The following is a 20,747-nucleotide window of genomic DNA, read 5'->3' as shown; positions in this document are numbered from 1 at the left end:
TTCGTCTTCAAATCATTTTGACCAACCTATGCATCGATGGCTGCAAACTTCCTAATTCTGACGCCATTTTGTAGATGGATCGTATATAGTTAATTTATGAATCAGACCTTTTCTACGTTGCTTCCTGACCTTGAACGGCCACTTCTGGGCTTGTCATCACAGCTACTAGTCGTACAAGCTTCCGGATTGTATATCCGATAGTACTAAGGCGTATCGTATCTCCTAGGCACCGGTGAATTTGCAACGACGTCTTTTTTTCATTGTAAAGAGTTTCAACTGCCTTCCTTAATTTATACATGATGACTCAATGATAGAAAGCAAATGTGAACAATAGGTCTTAAAATCAATAATATTCATGTATATCCTTCAGCCTTCTCCTCGAGCCTTACAAAAATATCATCCCTGCCTAAACTTAATATTAACTCTTACTACGTGTATAAATAAATATTATTATGTTAATGATTAATTAATGCAGAAGATACAGAGTATTTCATTAAACACAATTCAACAAAAATCTTAGTTTTCCAAAAAATCTTTCAAAATTCGTATCTAATTTAAACCCTTTATTACGTATTACAATTGTAAAAATTCTCCATTTGAGCATTTTGACCATTTTTTGCAAGAAAACATCATGGATGCAATTACAACTATACAAACAATAGGCCATAAACAAAAAAATATATACAAACATCTTCATGAAGTCCTTCCATTGCTACAAACGTGTTGCTTTTTCGAAAAAATTCCAAAACAACCTACTTTTTTTGAAAAATTACAAAAACCAATTTTAGAAGTGTTGTATGGAAAAAATCTTCCATTTTGATTCATATACATCAACCAAAATAGGCAGTCAGTTTCTTTTAATTTTTTTAAAATATGTATTTATAACAAAAAAGCTCAAAAATCTCAACTTAAAATCAAATTAAAAATCTTGGATTTAAACTGATTTTTAAAGAAAAAGAAAAGATTTTAAAAATAAACAAAGATTTTAATTCCAAAAAATCCTAAAATTCTCATCTACCCATTGAATTAATGGTTATGATAGGGTTATAGATCGAACTATATGTATCGAATATAATTAGTAGAAGAATTTAATTCATCAAAGAACATTAGTTAATTTACTTATTGCCATGTTATATTACATGAACAATATTATTAAGCAAATTGGTAAAGCTAACAAAAGAATAATAATATTTAAACATCATTATAAATAATACTATACATATATGTTCAAATATTATTATTCTTATGATGAATTAATTTTGAAGATACAGATTGTCTTTTCATTATTCGCTTAATTGATCATTAAACTTTAAATTCATAGTAGTTTAGACTAGAGAAGCATCTTTTTGTCAAAATCTTCATTTTTATGATATCTTTTATGGACCATAGAATTGAATGCATCCCTGCTCAACCTTAAATTAACAATAAATGTCCTTTTGTGAAGTAATATTTTTCTATATATTATATATATGGAGGGGAATTTAAATTTGGAGGATAATGTACATTACAATTTATTTTCCAAAATTAACTAAGTAATTCGCAAATCCTTTGCTCTAACATATTGTAGTAAATAAATCAAACCAATCCTCTCAAAACTTCAACTACAGCCCCCAACCTGGCACTGAACCTGACACAAGTCTTGATAAGACACTCAATTTTCATGTTGGGCACTGTCTCGATAATGAGAGCCTGCCTGCAAGGAGTCAACAGTGTTAAGTGCACGTTTTTTGGACGCTCTCTTCAAGACAAATAGTAGTCAAAGACGTTAAGATCCAGCGAACAAAGAGGCTACATTTCCTTTGCCCAAAACATACAGGTCTTAAAAATGTTACTTTTTCTAGAATAAATCAGCTTTTAAATACCCTATTTGGACAAACTGCACCCATTTAAAACTCTAGCATGACACTGGATCTGTTAAAGTTAATTTAATCTCTTCAGCATATTATCTATGGAGATATTTTCGTACTTGGGCACGAGACACACAATAATGTTTGCACAGCATTTGTATTTGGAGGCAATCTCAAGGTTTTTGTATATATACTTATACAATTTTGACAGTTGAATCTAATGTGCATACTTTCATACACATATATCTGAGGGCTACCAAGATATTGAGGCCTAAACTTGTTCCAGATTTAAAATCCTACCCCTGTACATACCAATAATGGTGTCATCCTCTCTTGATGATCTAGAAATATTTTTGTCTTGAGAAACTAGTGGTGGTGAGTTGAAACGCTGCTATTCTTTATTTAGTAAAAATAAATTTTCAATTACCAAAAACGGTATTTTGGAAACAATAAAAAAGAGATTGTATCGATAGAAAAAAATTCCTGACGAAAAACCATTCCGTTAAACTTTGGATTTATTTTTTTCTCGAACTTATACATTGTACGGAGATATGAAAGTTTTGCTATTTATAAACTTTATTGAAAAATAAGCCACCTAAATTATGCAAGTGGAGGGTTAGAGCTTCAAATGGACTTCCTCTCCATAATTTGACTATAGAAATGGACAAAAAATCTTTTTAAGGACCTATTAATTTAATGATTAATTTATGAATTAATAATATTTTCTATTTTTTGCAAAAAGTATGTTTTATAAATCCCAAATACCAATGGTTGAGTAAACATGTAAATATATAATATACATGCATAAAGGTAATAAAGGCCCAACTATCATAAATGCTTTAATAAAGGAATATACTTATTTTCATAAAAATGTATCAAAAACAAAACACACAAGTTATAATTTCAATTCAGATAGAAACTTGTTATAACTTTGATATTTCACTTCTTAGAAGTCTCTGAATCGTAAGTCTCTTTAAAAAAATCCTATTGAGCAATAGAGCTCCGCAAGGTTATTAGTATTTTTCAATAAAAAAGACATCAAGGTAATAAATTTTAGAGTCAAATATTGGGGGAAAACAATTTACTCCACTCAAAAGAAAATTACGCCTACAGCAGAGATGTCCAACCTCTTAATATAATGGGCCCTATTGTCACTTGATATATTTCAATGGTCTACAAATTCTATGAAATGGTTATATAAAACAAAACTATTGAATACAAATTTATTTCAATTTTAGGCCAAATCTTATTCTTCAAGACCAAACTGTTTAAAAGAAACACTAATTTAGCAACCCTGTTAGAGTCTCAGAAAATACGAGATAACGTCAAATATTTTTCAATGTTTGTACGTATTATGCACGTTCAATGCGTTTTGATGATAAGTATTCTGACAATTTGGCTAAAAAAGACTACTTGAACAGAAAATGAATAGAGGGCACACCTAAATATTAGGTGGACCACAATGTGATCCATGGATTCGACATCACTGGCCTAGAGGCTCCAAAAGGATGAAAAGATTGTGAATCCCTGCTATAGGCCAACTAAGGCCACTATTAGGCGGAATGATTATTTTACCCAAACACAAACGGGTTACCACATCTTTCGTACGTGTACACGTATGTGTCCATATATTAACTCTTTTAGTTGGTTAAAGGAAGTCTCTATGGGAGCAATTTTCCTCCCATTATTCTATATATTATACATATATACGTCGACATGCACGATACATATGGTAACCTGTCTTTTCAAAAAATCAAGATAAATAAACAGTTATTAGCTTGAAATATCAAAATCATAAAACCCAACTTTTTGCCCTACGTCTTACTCTCTTCTAATCGAGCAAATTTTTCAATTAAAAATAAAGTGGGATTTTGTAGAGGAAATTACAATTTTATTACTAGATAAGGAAAAATGGTTTTGTTCATTTTTGAAAGGATGTTGATTCTTTGATAGAGCATCGTCGTAGAAAGTTCATAAATTACGGAACTTTTCGATGCTTTTTTAAGGCAATGCCGATTTAGTATCTTCTACTCTACAAGAAAAAGATTGGTTACTCTCAAACTAAGGATCACGGTATCAAATTTTTTTTAAATTGAGAACATTGAAAAAGGATAAAATAATTGACTGGAAATTCAAAAATAAATCTTAATCACATCAATAAGATTCATTTGACAATGCTGGCATAAAAATAGCTTCAATGTAAATTTTCATAGGATGTAAAAATGTTTTTGTTTTGTAAACAGGATACTGAAACGTCAAGCCACTGTATATATATTTTTTTTTTATGTAATAAAGATCCATGATTAATTTGGAAACTTTTTCTCTAAGAGAGATTGGTTCGTGTCAACGACTTCTTATTATTCATTAAAAAATGGAAATAGGAGACATAATTCCCAAGGTGAAGGAATAATATTGTTTATTTTCATACTAACATTATTTATCTCACACACATAGAGATGTGTCAGAAAAGGCTCATAAATTATTGATTAAAAGAATATCATGGAAATATCATTTAAAACATGTTAAAGTTTGATATAATTAGAAAAATCAATTTTTATCTATTGCAAATTTTATGTTACAAAAAAATTATTTAATTTATGGAAACATTCTTTAGTAGATAATATGTATCTATGTATATTGTACGATCACCAACATATCTTTGATAGTTAATGCAACAGCTAAAGATAGTTTTATAGTAGTTAAAATTTATAAATGATTTGAAATCCAACTCGCTCTGTAACCCACAATATCTAAATAAGTATGTTGGTACATAAATGGTAACTGAATGCATCCTAGCAATTTGAAGTAAATAAAGAAAGTGAGCATCTTAGCTTTCATGACGTATTATTCGATTAACTACAAGCAGCTTATATAGATAGGGCATATAATAAGATATTCACAAATCCTACTCCGTATCTAGGAAAGAAATAAGCAGGAATTACTCTGATACCAATCATCAATTCTACTCTGAGTCACACAAGGACATACACTTATAACTCAACAATTTCGATCTTTCATGAGCACAGGAACTTGAGGTTACTTTATACTTCTTTTTAGATGGTATCTTCTCAATAATTAAAGAATAATTACGACAAGTATGGAAAATATAAAACACGACTCAAATTACTAACTACAGAAAAATACTTAGAATATACAAGTCTACTTATTTGGCCCTTGTTCATGGGAGGCTAGCCCCAGATAATGTTATGGCATTCGATTTTTATTGAGGACCGAGGACTGCTGTTCAGTTCAGTCCGTTCTTGTCCAGTCCCACTTTGTACTTTTTGGCATCATCAAAAATGGCATCATTGAGGTGTGTCTTCCTTTTGAATGAATATGATTCAGTTGTATTTGATAACCGGTCTTAAATTGGACTGGATAGAAGAAATATGGACTGAGACAACACTCGCGGAGTTCCTAAAAGCAAACTTATGCAAAAACTATTTAGTTTATTTTGATGGAGTAGTCTAGGCTATGACTGTACTTAATACTTATATATGAACAATAATCAAATAAACCCATTTATGTATTGTACATATTGTCTATAAATGATTTATAATCCCCAAAGACAGATAAATCTTATTTCCTCCTTCCTGTATTCAACATACATATAAAGGAAACTTATAATTTCAGAATTTAATTAGAGCAATGATGAGTCATACTATTTTATATACGATTATGATATTTAATCAAGTTTATCTTTTCTTTTTTTTTTCTTTTTTTTTTTTGATATGCACATAATATTTAAAATAAATTATCATTAAAACCAACAACGCATTTCTTGGCTTTCTAAACGATGTACGTAGATTGTAAACATAATGAGTGTCGAAAAAGAAAATTAGAATTTTAAATAGGATTTCTTAAAGAAAATTACATGAATTTTATATTAAAAAAGTATGTATGTATAAACAAACGGTATCCCCCATGTAATAGGATAATGAAATGAAAACAACAAGAGCAATGAAAACAAAAAATGAAATTAACTATATGATAATTATCGTGGTGGGGATTCGTATTTACTTATATGTATATTAGACTGCTTCGAAATTGCAGTGACAATGGATTTTTAAATGAAAGACGGTATTTCCTTATTATTTGGGTAAGTTTAAACTATTTCAGTTAAATAATATTTGTGCAATATTGCTATTGACAAAGGGCATTGTGGATAAAGATATGTATTATATGAAGGCAAAACTTACGGGTTTTGAATCATTCACATTTCCTTTCTTTAATGTCGGATTATCAAAGTTTAAAATTTGGTAAAAGAATTAAATTAAATTCAATAATTAGACAAGTACTTATCCCTTATGTTATTATGAGCGTTGTTTGAAGCAAAATACTAATGTATTTATATATAACTTATTTGTTGACCGATTGTTATAATTTAAAATCAAGTACAATATAAAACTAAATTTAAATGATTATTATTTATAAAAAAAAATTCACACATGTGCTTCTATGCCTAAAATTCCCATAAAGTTTAGTTTCTTAGTATATCACCTACGCTATTTTGAGGAATATTTGGAGCAAAATGCGAATGTATTCATTTATGATGTAGTTTTTACTCAATTAATAAAATTTAAAATTAAGTATAATATTTGAGTCAATATAAATAATTGTTATATTTTAACAAATACTATCAGACAAGTACTTCTATGACTAAAATGACGATAAAGTTCAGTTGCCAGTATTTCCACTACGATATTTCGAGGGATGTTTGGAGCAAAATTTGGATCAATCAATTTTTACTTAATTTATTAGTTGATTGATTAATAAAATTCAAAAATCAAATAACAGTTTAACACCTACTAGGTAATCATTATGTTTCATTAAAAAATTAAGAAAACGTGCTGAAATGTCAACTTCATATCTCACAATTTCTTATGCTTTAAAATCACATGGGGAATGTGATTTTTCAATATTAATATATCCCAAAAAATATTAATCTACATCGGCTTATATTGACCTAAGTACTGGAAAAATGCTGTCCACCTTTAAACACTTCATTGTAACTGCAATTCTGAGGCAGTTTAACGTATGTATATGTATCTAGGCAGGAGGTACAAAAATATATGTAGAATGAAGAGCAAAATACCCCTTACTAACAAAATGAATATTTCCTCCTCACCTCATCTCATCTCTCCTAAATGTGAAAAAGATAATGAAGCTTAGTTAAAGGGGATAGAAAAGGTATGTAGTAGATAGGACGATAGGAGGTAAATGTCTTGTCTACTTGAAACAATCAGGGAACAAATAGGTATGTAATTGCATGGGATTCCCTTATCGACATACCACATCATATATTCTGTATTATATATGTTGATTTGCTAATACCCCAAAACGAAAAAGTATTAACAATGATAATCAATGTTTTCATGCATAATTACGTAAAAAGGCGGATATCAACAAAAACCATCTAATAGTTGCATCCTTGTTTGTTTTAAGAAGACTTAAATGGTACATACATTGCTAATTGTAGTTTTTATCAAATAATCGAATATTGTGAAAATGTTATATACTCAACAAACAAATCCATTCTCAATGTTAGCATATATATTATTAAAGTATGGAGAGATTTTAGAATGTAGTTTATAGATATCTACTTGTGACTGTGAAAATTACAAACTATATGCTAATGATCAAATTCTGAGGAAAAAACTATTCAGTATGGAAATTATTTCTAAAATGACACCTAAATAACCCCATTAAAGTTGTAAATTCTAGGCACTGCATCTATGTAAAAAAAACGAAAAATGACATGGCAAACCTGACAATTGGAAGAGTGTTTGGAAATATAGCAGCGCAGCTGTAATGGTGTTTTATTGTATTAGTTGCAAGCAGGATGGAGGAAAAACACAAATCCTACTTCGTATCAAGCAAGGATCTAGGGAGGAATGACTTTGAATGAATCTTCAATCATACTCTGAGTCCAACAGGGATTTAAGTTTATAACTTCTTCAACAAATCCTTCGTGTTAGTCTCTTTCTTTCATTGAGCACACTTCTACGTGATAACTTCATAAATAGATATTATCTCCTCAGTAATTAAGGCATAAGGATAGCAGCTTTGCGAAATATCAAAAAAAAAAAAAAAAAAAATACACGCGAGTAAATGCTTAAGATTTACTACTCTATCTATTTATTTCTAATCAGAAGTGTTAAGACTACTTACTACTTATGTCAAAGGGCAAATTCGAAGGAACTGAGTAAATGTAGAAAATATTTTATAAAGAAACCTCAGCGTAAAATAAGCAAGATATATCTTGCGTCTAAATAGCTAATGGCTAAATAACAACAGCATATATTTAGTTGTAGAAATGCTACGGTATAGCCGACTTAGTTTTGCTCTATATTTGCATATTGTTTCCTATATAATAACGAAATGTTATCTGGGCAGGGAAATGTGCAGAGTTTAAATCAAAAACTTGACTTTTATATAGCCAATTGTATTTTTTTTTTTTCAATATGACAATTGAATAAACTTTTATATCATTAGGGATTGTTTCCTGAATTCTTGTAGCTTTTTTAAATAGGAAAAATAAACAAAATAATTATTTAGTGGTATTTTATATGGATTTAGTCTCGAGACTCTCAACAAAATGTTTTAAATGTGTAAGAATATTTTTAACATTTTAGTTTGATTGACTAGCATTTCTTAATTAATAAAGAATTAAACATCCAGGTACTGGTCCCTATAATAGTTTAAGACCCAGTTATACTCTCTTGACCTTAACTAAAAACAACGGACTTATGACGACACTGCATTTTATCTGACTTTCATTTAAGTCAAGTTGGTAGAACCGTACACAAATCTACGTTTTGTATATATAATTATTAATAATATAACTACTCAGGTATCATTTTTATACTGTCAAGATAGTCGAGTATATAATTCTGTAAATATGATTTTCCATACATATATTTTGTATGTATAATATGGATTACAAATTAATAAACAGATATTTTCCCAACGTCTTCTTCATAACAATCGATATATGGATTTTCCTTGGTAGTTTATTTTTATCCAGACATTACGAGGCAATTCATTAGTCACGCACTATATGATTTTCTCAATATCCATTTCCCGAATGTAATGATAATTTTCTACATATAAAATCAAATGGTTGTTTTTATATTCCAGGGTAAACGCTGACCTTTTCTCGGAGTGATCCATATAAATCCATTAATAAAACTATTCAACAAAATTTCAACTTTATTTTGCCTTTAGATTACGATGCTGTGTTCTTCATTGCTTTTACTTCAAAAATATGAAAATGACTTGTATAAAAAAAAGTTTTTTGTTTTCGACTTACTTTGTGCTTTTTTAAATATTTTTTACACATCAAAATAATTTAATGTTCTTTTTTGTGATTAAAAGATCTGCATAACACAAAAAAGCATCAACTATAATTATTAGGAATTTGTTTCTTGATTTTAAAAAAAACCACTTAATTATTGTATTTTTTTACCTCAATCTGATAAAATGCCTTATCTGTGACAAAAAAAAAAGGACAACAAATGGACCTTTCTATGAGAGTCAAATAAATTTCTCATTTTTATTCAGAATGAAAAAAAAAAGTTGTTTGTCGTAAAGGGAAGAAACATTGTAAAAGTTATTTTAGATTTGTTACTTAATTATTTTTTCTTTTACCTAATTCATTCTAGAGAGATTACATACATAATATATATCAATAAACATTTTAGCTTAAAATTTGGTTTCTATAAAAAAAGTTATTCAAATTAAAAAATTCTGATATTTGAGACATTTAATCAATATTAGTTCAAATGCACGGGTTTTAATTTGAATAGGAACTAAATTGTGAAAGTAATTAATGAACAAAAAGTTATTGGAAAAAAAAAAATAAACTAAATTTGTGAAATTGATTCATTTTGAAACTTTCTAAAATTGCTAATCAATCGCCACAGAAACTTTAAACTTTTATCTGAACAAAAGGAATAACATCTTATAAGATCTCCAACATAGCTTTATGAAGTTAAACCAATATTAGGATTCCTGATTAAAAAGAATGAAATTATAGATTCTTAGAATTTCTACCCTGATTGACTTTGTAATAGTTAATTTTTTTACAATTAAGCTTTTACAGCTTGAAATTGTATGTTCAAATATTCGATTTCCCAATAATAATCTGGCTAGTTGTAATGGCTGAGGAATGCAATAAAATCTTATTATTACTCAAGTGCCTAGCATCAATCAATTCAAGATCGGGGTAGAGGCAATGGACGAACGTCATTTAGTTTCCGCATTCTTGGATAAATCAATAAATATTTTGGTATAACTCTCAACAGCATGACCAACCCACCTCCTAGTTTCTTTTTAGGTCTTTTCAGAGCAGGTATGTAGCTCCAGTTCAATAACTTCTTCAACCAACAATTTTCTTCTTTAATTGCCTTCTCAGCGAGCCAGGGAATAATTGTTGCCTTATATTAGTATATTAGAAATAATTAGGAAATGTAATGACAGCTAAGCTCCTCTCCTCCAAAACATTCTTCAAGCTGTCATGGTTACCATTTTGATTTCCGGTTACTATTTTTATAGCATGCTCAGAATATACATGATTTTTATCACTGCTTACGTCAAATATATTGATATAGATAGTGATGTAAAACGTGTGAGTGTTTTTTTAGCTAGTCTGTTTGTATCTGATTGAATATTCGGATCTGCTCATAAAAGATGGAGAGTAACCTTGAGGATATGCATAATTGTAAGGCCTTATTGGGCAAAGAGAGTCCAATTGAGGATCGACATCAGAGAAACTCTTCCAAATTTTCTTGTATTTCCTTCTTTTCCCCCTCCCCTCCTTTATCGCAGCTAATTTAATGAAGTGGCATAACTGCTGAGCTGCTCTCCTCTAAAACCTATTTCAAATTGTCGGGGTTACCATGTTAATTCTCTGTTTTTTCTTAACATGCCCAAAATGCTTCCGATTAGCATCACCTCTGAAAGCTTATAGTAACCATCTCTAATATGCTCATTGATATTAGTTCACTTCGTATTTTTTTGCTTGAAAATGCTATGATTTTTCTCAAATTTACAAATGAGAAGTAGATTTTCCTAATGAGGTCGGTGAAAATATATACAGAACATTTATAAAATGTTTTCATGGCATTTCAATGTTTGTTTGTTAGTTAGTGTGCAAAGAGAAACAAAGAAGCTTTATGCATTAAACTAAGTTAGTTTCTTGTTTTTACTTTTTTAGCAACCTCTTTTTCTCTTTGTTTTATGATTTATATATAGTTTATTTAATATCAAAGAACCTTCAAAAATTGAAACTATAATGTATATCGTACTTTAGAGTGTACCGTAGTGACAAAAATTTGTCATTTTGTATCGTAGAGTATTTTTCATATTGTACTTTATATATTTAATTTATAAAATAACATTCAATCCTTCCAAAAAACGTTTCTTCTTGGACGAGTTTTGATTTAAAATTGGTAAAACATCCAAAAATATTGATTTTTCCATGTTGTTCCATTATTGAGTTGAATTGTGATACATATTTTTTATGATATTAAGTATTGTAGATAAAAGGCATATCTTTAAAAAAAATTAACATCATTACTTTGATTTTCCTCACGTTATGAGTATTTTATTCCTACAGATGATCCAAGTAAATAAATACCCTCTTTTACTACCGTGTATAACGCACATATTTTTGATATTTTTCTTCGTTTTTAATACTCAAATCTTGCTTTTTCATACACAAATATAATATTATCAAATAACCCCTATGAGGTTCTTTTATGCTAAATAAGAAGCCCTATTACACCTATTTCTCATTTTAGACTGCAAAAAACTGTCTATTTATTACTTAAATAAACGACATTTTATGATATATTTGCTGTTTTAATATCAAAAGGCGTCACTTAAGTATAAAGACATTAGAGTAGTTCTGAAATATTTTTTAATTAAAATGTTGGGAGGACATAGTTCAAGCATGCTCCTTTTGACCAAAAATTAGTAAAATATATTTAAGACTTATCAATTATCGTTTAGAAGTTGTAAAGGGCCATTGAAGTTACAAATTTCACAATTTTATGAAAAAAAATAGTATCCTTAGCAGAAAATAAACCAAAATAAAGCACTTTATAATAAATACATATTTTAGATGAGTAATTTTTTTTTTAAAGTGTAATATATATTCTTGTTTTTGAAACGGTTATTCAAATTGGAAAATGCTAGAGCTACCCAGTTTCCTATGTCATATGAGAGACTTTGTATAAAAATATGGATTTTTTCACTCTAAAACATGCTTTTTACGACAAATGTTAAAATCTTTGTAAAAAAATAGAGGACAAAAAGTCCGTATCATACGCATTATTGCAATATTTTGTTTTTTCAACCAGTACTGATTTTTAGGCGAAAACTGTTATTAATAAAATTGAAAGATTATTTATTTATACTTTTAATAAACTGCTCTAAATGTTATTTTTTCATAAAAAATAACAAAAATTAGACACTTAAAGGATCAATGCAAACACTGATCAGTAGAGCTCAAACTTTACACTTCTTTATTGTTTATGAGAAGAAACATTTTTGGATTTCTCACCATATGAAAATATACAAATTTAAGAGCCAGTCTAATATTCATAAATACGTTAATTGAATATAAATTTTTTTATTTGGGAATGCAAATATAATGTCAATCTCTTTCCTCCTACTACTATTATAACAACTGTCAAATGATGGTCAACCAATATATACCTATATATATTGTATTATAAAGCACTAGTCCATATTTTCTTTCTATTCATGAAGTCATTATAAGGACATCTCTCTCTCTATATATATATAAAAAGAGTCAAATAGAAAATGACTTCTTAAACCCACACACGTGACAACAACAATGGGTTTGTATCCTTCAATTTTAAGACGCATTGTTCCGTTTTAATCAAAAAAAAACATCGGCTTTCTCATAAACAACATAGATGTATGTTAAGAAACTAGACTCAATACCTTTATGAGGCAAGGAAGAGGTTCAACTAAGAAATGATTGAATAGAAAGATCAATATATTAAATATATGAATGTATGTATGTAAGGGAGGGAAGAGGGGGGGTAGAAAAAATATACTCTAATTGTAAAGAACTTCAGAGAATGTTTAAAAACAGGTCTTTGACAATAGGAGAGTGACACTATGACGAAGCAGAAAATGATTCAAACACACATTTTCTTTTGAATTAAATAATAATAAAAATAACAAAAATAGGACAATACGTTTTAATACCTACACCACAATCATTGTTTTGAATGTGGCGGGGGGAAAGTCGTCACTCTGTCGTAGTAATGTGTGTTAGCAGATATACTATTAGTTAATCTTCCCCTAAGACATTTTAGATTTTATTGCATGATATGTGAATGTATTATTACGAAAAAAATAGCTTTATCCAATGCAGTGTTTCTCAAACTTTTTACTAATGACCAGTGGGGTTCCCTAGCCTCTTTTTTAAGGGAAGGGGATTATTGAGACCTCTTAAAAGTTTCTGAAGCCCCTCCCCCTCCCCACATTTTTTTATAATATTTATATATATGCATTTATAAGTCTATTTTTTTTTTCGTGTTTTCACACGTTGGAATCGAACAGATCAGTTTATAATTTAGGAAGATGACTTACAAAATAACAAAGCATGTTCCTCTGATATTTTTGGCCCTCCCAGGTCATTAAAAAAAAGGCTGCAAGCAGCTACTAAATGAATGAAATAAACACAAACTCCACTCCGTATCTAGCAATGATAAGGGCAGGAATTACTCAATTCTACTTCGAGCTCAACTAGGAATTACCCTTAGAACTCCTTCGTGTGTCTCTTCGTCATTCATGAGCGAACCCATTAAAACCCCAGAATAAAATAATGAGAACAACTTTTAGAAAATAAAAATAAAACTATATTCAGATACCAAGTACTAAATCCGGGCCCTCTTCCGCTATAGTTTTATTTTCATCTTTGCTAATGGCCCTCAAAATGTCTTCCAAGAATGTTAATAAATGTTTAGATTTTAATTCAGGAAATGTCCGGTTGTGATGGGTTGAGTCAATTTTAATAATGACTTGTTCGCGCAAAACAGGGCAATTTTATATCCAACTTGGATTTTCCGTAAAATCATAAAATAAAAGTCAAGTTAAAAATATAGAAAGATCCAAAATCCTTTTTTTTTTCTAAATCTATGATAAGAACAAAAATCAAAATTTAACCCTACATTTTACTCATTTCAAAATATTGACCCTCTTACTCTTACCAATGACACTTATTTTTTGGAAATCAAAATTCGGACATCTATATGACGGTTGTTAATCCTCAAAAAGTGTGGTGAGCATGCTCCCCTTTTACACAGTCCCTACTAAACAAGACACTCTTACATAGTAGGGAAGACAATAGTTATCGTTGTGTTTTAATATACAATATAACAAAATGTATAGAAGCCAACATACAAATTGTCAAAGAAAGTTAGGTATCTTTAACCGATACAAAAAAGGAAGTTTTAATTTAAAGAAACAAAACTCCAATATTTGCTAGGGAAAAACATTGTCCTTTCGATGCTCAAGGCGTATAGTTATTTATCAATTATATTGTTTCGTCTGTTTTTAATGTTATTTAACTTGATATCTAATATACCTTGAGGGGAAAAAGTCTTGAGGCCATTATTAATTGCATTTTTTAATAACTGAAAGCTTAGGTTCTTAACATACAAGACCAATATTTTATCTTCCATTGATGCTCTAATACCTAACATCATCACAGAGGCAAGGTACTTGGTTTTGTTGATAGTGCCTTTTGCATGTAGTGGAAAAGGTCCATAGCGAATATATTTTCATCAGAAAACGAATTATACCTTTTCCGTTGTGTTTTAAGTCATTCAAAAGTACCATTTTCAGAAGAGTTTTAGCTGCTGTTGGGAAAGAAGGACCCTTTCAATTTTCTAGATTGACTTTCCACCAGCCTTTTTACAACCTTGCTAACTGCATACTGGCCTATAATCCTTTCCTTGGTGTACATGGCCAACTTAATAGCCGGGTTCTTAAAGGCCATTTTAACCTCATTGATATTCAGCTTGATTGGCATATCCCTCCAAGCCTTGTCCTTAAGGTTGTCTCTGATTTCTAAACTATTTCAAACTCGTTACTCAGTGACCTTTTGGGTCTGAATCATTTCGAATGTGGATTAAAACGCCAATGTTTTTTTCTTTAATCGTGGTTATCTTCCTACTTTTGTTATTGCTATATACAGGTGTGACAACGAAATCCAGCACTTCAGATTTCCATATTTTTCCGAAATATATGGTGATGAAATTTCACTTAGTATTTTTTTTGTTGAGAAATATACAAGATAAACGTTCAATAAGTATCCAAAACAACAACATAGAGTTTTCAAGCCTTTTACATTTTCAGAGGCAGAATGGAGGTGTACTGGTGTCATGAATTTGCTAAGCAACGATCCAAATATGGAGTGGGTGGTACTCCCCTGGATCAAGGAGGTCGCTGGAGACCATCCAGTTGTATCCCCCCCCGATAAATTCCCATAATGAAAAAGCTCTAGGATTTACAAATCGTTTCAAGTATCATCATTATTGTGATTGAGCGTATTAATTTTCTACGTACTTAAGCATTCATTTAAAATATTCCCGTACTCAGGCAATTTGTAAATTTATACATTATTTATCGTCGTAAAAGCTAAAGCCATGATGAGATATATTTTTTTGTGATTAATTAATACGATGCTCGCATAGCTTGACACTTTGTCATACACATTTATTTAATGGGTTAATAACAGAATTATCCGTTAATTATCTAAAATATGTATCCTTCTTATTATAAACTTTTATATCGTCTCTGAGAAACTTTCATTAATTATATCTATCTCCCCTTACACACGTACTTAAGATTGCAAAATACAAGCTTAAAAGCTACGCCTTTGAAGTATTTACAATATGTTGTGTATAAGTTTGCAATTTCTGCTCCGGTTGTAACTTGTATAAAAGTTGCTATTTCGACGTCTCATTAAGCTTTATTTATTGAAATAATTTGTCATTTTAATAAACTGTTTTTAACTATTCCTATCATTTTATTTTGATCAATAAAAAATAACATATTGATTAACTGTTAACAAGTAATATAACTGTGAGGATGTGAACTCAATTCTACAAAGTACCAAGGAGATCAATTGCAGAGAAGATTTAAAAAACTATATATCAGTAATTCTATGAGGACAGTTACGCTTGAATAAAAAAAAAAGCCTATATTTCAAATCTAAAGAATAACAATGATTATTCAAAATTAATCATCTAAATTCTCGATTAGGAAACTGGGATAAAATAGACCCCAATATTAATAAAATGCTGCTTATTTTTCTGAATCAACATTTTATTGCTAGTACGGTCCTGAAACATTCAATGAATATGCTATTTTTATTTATGTTGAATATAACTTGTTGAAGATTTAGTTAACTGTTAGCTTCAAATGTTTTCCTCTTTTTTTGAGGACTAAGGCAAACAACAGTACCTGCAAAATATAATATTGTACCTATTATTCTACTGCATGCGTCATATTTAAGTTTACACTGCTTCTTTACACGGTGAAGAGGATAATCTTTTTACTCCCTCCGTTACTAAACATAGTTTTTTTAGAACCGGTAACGGAACTAAGTAACAAAGAAACCCCAAAATTAAACGTAGTTGATTACATGATGAACAGCTGAAACATTATAACAACTAAATAAATTCCTTTTATAATAATATTTCATCCATTTTACACTCGTAAATATAAATTAAAATTCTCAAAGTACGTGTATTAATTTACACATTGCGAAAAAATAAATCCATATTTTAAAATAATCTAAACGTGCCACTTGTTTCGGGGATTAAAGATATAAATTGTAATTTCTTATAGTCAAAACATGTAATTATATTTTCAATAATAAATTATTAAATACAGCCGTGAATGACATTAAAAAAGATATGAAAGCCAAGGTACAGTTCCCAGAAAGTCTGGGTAACACCTTATTCAAAGGAATAAAGTGTTTTCACTGACGTCCTTGCAATACGTGGACTGCTAATTAATATTAAATTTCTCCTTAATATAGGAAGAGTTTTTTTATTTTTTTGACATTCTGGCTCAAACATTCTTTGTGCATAAACATCTCGTCATCTTGAGTGAGGAAAAAGTCAGGAGGCAGCGCATCTCAGATCTCCTAGATGCTGAAATTGAGAAGGCAAGGATTATGGGCTGTGTGAAGAGCTCCAGAAGCCTGGTTTTCAGTGTGGCCAAGATGAAGAATGATGGAGAAGACCTCTCGAAGAAAGTAGAAAAGTGTAGGGCACAATTTAAAGAGACATCCAGGGTTCTTGTCCAACTTAGAAAAGAAGATCAAGGCAGACCCCCGCCAAATCGATTAATCGCCTCGTTAACGGCTTCTCCGTGGCTGTTAGGGCCATGAAAAGGTATGTGAAGGTCGAATTGGGATTGCCCTCATATACTAATATCCCACGCCACCTTCTGAAAGTGATCATGAAGACTTGATTATGTGTCCTCCTTCCTCGACAGATTTGAACCCATTGGACTTTGCTGTGTGGGAAAACTTGTCTGAAAAGTTTAGCGACGTGTAACGGCTATGTTTGATGCTGAAAGTGGCCATATTGACTTACCAAGTTTGCAAAAGCCTTGTTTACAAGTCTTGTAAAAAGATTTTTTTTTTAAATAGAAAATTATTGAAGTATTGGTAAAGCAACCACTCGATTCCATGTTCTACTGTCCAACCCTGTAGTTAAAACTTCAATGACGCACCTGTCCTTGATTCCATCGCTGGTGGGTAGTTTTATGTCAGTCCAGTCTTAGGACCGGTCCTATTAGTCCATGGGACTGGTCCTTAAGACTGTATGTTCTTCAGACTGCCAGTTATAGAACTAATTTTTTTTAAAAGAAATAAAGTTGAGTGATGTCATCAACAAACGAACTTTAAACGTTTTTACGAATGATATGCAGGACTGAACTGGACCGGACTGAGACAAAACTGGACGGAACTGCAGTCTGTAGTCCTAAATAAGGACTGACACAACCCTACTGGTGGGTAGTCAATGGTCCAAAATTTTAGTTTTTATTTTATAGATATAAAATTGCTTTACAATCGTGTCATTGGAGATTTTAATGTATGTACAATTATTATTAAACAAATGAAAATATCTACAAAATAGTTTGAAAGTAATGGAAGAATGATTGAACCAAATCTAATCACATCATCATAGAAACTTGTTTTGAATACGATATTTTATTACTTAAAATAAATCCCAGGATTTTTTTTTTTTCCATTTTTAGATAATATAAATCGATGCCTTTTCTACGTGCTTTTTAATATTAAGGTAAAAAAAAGAAATTAGACAAGGAGAAGAAGAAGAAGAGGAAGGGGACCAAAATCTTAACCCTTTGTTCATTGTTTTATTTTTTAAAGGTGGGATAAAAGGGGATTTACCCTTCCTTTGAGAATAAGATGGTACTTGAAAAAAAATTTAAAATATATTTAATATAAATACAATTTTTAATATGAATTCCTAAACGGCTCTTTTTCTTTTTTATATTGCTTCTTTCCTTCGTTTTTGGAGGGCCTTATATATTATGTACAATGAACATATGCGGTCCTTTTTGATGATGGGCTCAACACAAAAGAAAATTATACTTTATGTACATACATTTTTGACTGTATATTTGTCAATCTTAGAGTACTTATAAATAAATTATTTACATATTTAGGTAGAACTGGCAGTATGAAACTTACTTACTAAGAGTGTTATCTTTGTCCACGAATGCAGTAAAATCTGAAAACTCGTTGCTAATGTATTCTAGAAGGAGTGTTGAGAAGCATTGCAGTCGTGCTCTGAATCACTTTTTTCAATAAAAAAAAAGTGAAAATGGATGAAACCGTTCTCAACCATCAAGTTTTTACCTTGTAGGAATTCTTAGAAAAGTTAGCTTTGCGAAATAACAGGTCTAGTAAATGGAAATCCATTATTTTTCGATGAATATGAGCATAACCCTAAAGATCATTAAAGATAATTTAGGAGCAAGAGCAAGGACGAAGAAATGGCTCATTATTACAGGAAGAGGTTGTCTAGACCCAAGATTCTTACGCATGGCCTCCCAGTTCCTCCGATTTGAATCCTTTAGATTATTCCATCCCGGCTAAGGTCGAGCGGGCTCCCTGCAACATGCCCCACAAGTTTGTTAGTTCTTTGGAGTCTGCCATCAAGACTACATGGGGTGATTTGTTAGAAGAAATCCTCCGTAAGATTTGTTCAGCCTTCAAGAAGAGAGCAGAGCCTGTCATTGAGGATGAGGGAGGCCTTATTGAGTAAAAAAATGTCAATTTCACTTATAATTCACAGGAAATAAACTTAATTTTGCTTTCAACTTGTTTTAACTTAGTACGTACTACAAAATCAAGGTCAAATCTAAAGTACTAAAACCATTGTAACTCGTCAACACTAAAAAACAAACTGAACTACATTTTTATTTTCAATTAAACTATCTTAAATCTTTGTCACAAATTACAACTAAAGATCATAAAAATATCAGTCAAATATGTAATAGATTATATTAGAAACACTATATCGGAGCACCACAAAGACTCATCTATCAAAACAAATTTTAATACTTAGGTTGTATTCATAGGTATCTCAATCCATTTTTGGCCTAAATAAGTCAATGAAATAGTGGAGAGTGAAAATTTATGAATTTTCTCATTGTCTTGATTTGTGTTTAAAATTATTTTTGAGTTGAAGTGACTCAATTTTTATCAAATGCTTTCACAAATTAATATCTATTTCTCTATAGATCACTTGGTTCCTGGATGGCCGACGCATCAACTCAGACTCCAAACATCGCACAGAAGAGCATGACACTCTAGCAGTTCTTCGCATACGATTCATCAATCCAAATATGGACTTTGGAAACTATTCATGTCAAGCAGAGAATATTTATGGAACTGCAAAGGATCATATCGAATTAAGTGGTAAGTAGAGCTTAAAATACTTTAGGGCCATAAATTTATAGCACATCATTGTTTCATGATATGTAAAAAAATTTATATATGCGTGTATATGAACACAGAGACGGAGAGGTGAGGATTAAATAACCTCTTTTATTTTAAGAAGCTAAATCATTCTTTTATATATGTATATAATTTTTTTAATACTCATTTCCCCAGAAAACTTTAACTTATTTTAATTCAAATAATATTTTTTCAACAAAGAAACTTTTGTAAAGAGAAAAAATATGAAGAGAACATGTTAAATAAAAAATGTATTAAAATATATAAAAAGATTATTATAAGATGTACTCATAAACGTTGCATATGTGAGTGTATTGAACATATATTATTATTATATATATTTTGAAGTAATAATAATAATTAATTTAATTTATAGTGTCTCTTTAGAAGATTGAATTAACATTTAAATTAGAATGTATTGCTCTCTACAATATATAATATATGTATTAAAAAGATGATGGATTTAGTATTGTATATAAATGAAAGTTGTTATATATATTTATGTGGAAGTGTTAATTAATGTTTTTTTTTTCTTTTAATTTTATGAGATGAGGGTGTCCTAACGGACTTTTCCTCATTTTTCTAATAAAATAATTTTAATACTCATTCACAAAAATTTTAATTGAGTTTGAAACTGTGGTTTGAAAAAAAAGAAATATTCGAATTTTTTTCTGTCAAATGAGTTGATGTCTTCTTCTACCATTACGATATAGAAATAAATGTACATTAGATTGGCTCTTTTTTTTTTTTTTTTTTTTTTTTTTTTTTGTACGAAATGTTTGGGGACAATATTATAAATACATGAGGTTAATATAGGGTTAGTACTATCTCTGATTTTTTTGATTTTTTAA

At 29.9% G+C, this 20,747-nt stretch overlaps 1 protein-coding gene across 1 annotated transcript in view; it reads left to right on the top strand.

Moving 5' to 3' along the window:
• LOC121123339 (limbic system-associated membrane protein) overlaps positions 1 to 20,747 on the top strand; it is a 133,045-nt gene that overhangs the window by 74,270 nt on the left and 38,028 nt on the right. Inside the window, exon 6 of the mRNA XM_040718457.2 lies at positions 19,680 to 19,857. Coding sequence (XP_040574391.1) covers positions 19,680 to 19,857 — 178 coding nt within the window. The remainder of the gene's footprint in view (positions 1 to 19,679; positions 19,858 to 20,747) is intronic.

This window comes from Lepeophtheirus salmonis, chromosome 8 (assembly GCF_016086655.4).
Source record: "Lepeophtheirus salmonis chromosome 8, UVic_Lsal_1.4, whole genome shotgun sequence".
NCBI classification, from domain to species: Eukaryota; Metazoa; Arthropoda; class Copepoda; order Siphonostomatoida; family Caligidae; genus Lepeophtheirus; species Lepeophtheirus salmonis.
The sequence above is the reverse complement of the archived record's forward strand: the minus strand, read 5'-3'. Positions and strand labels throughout refer to the sequence as shown.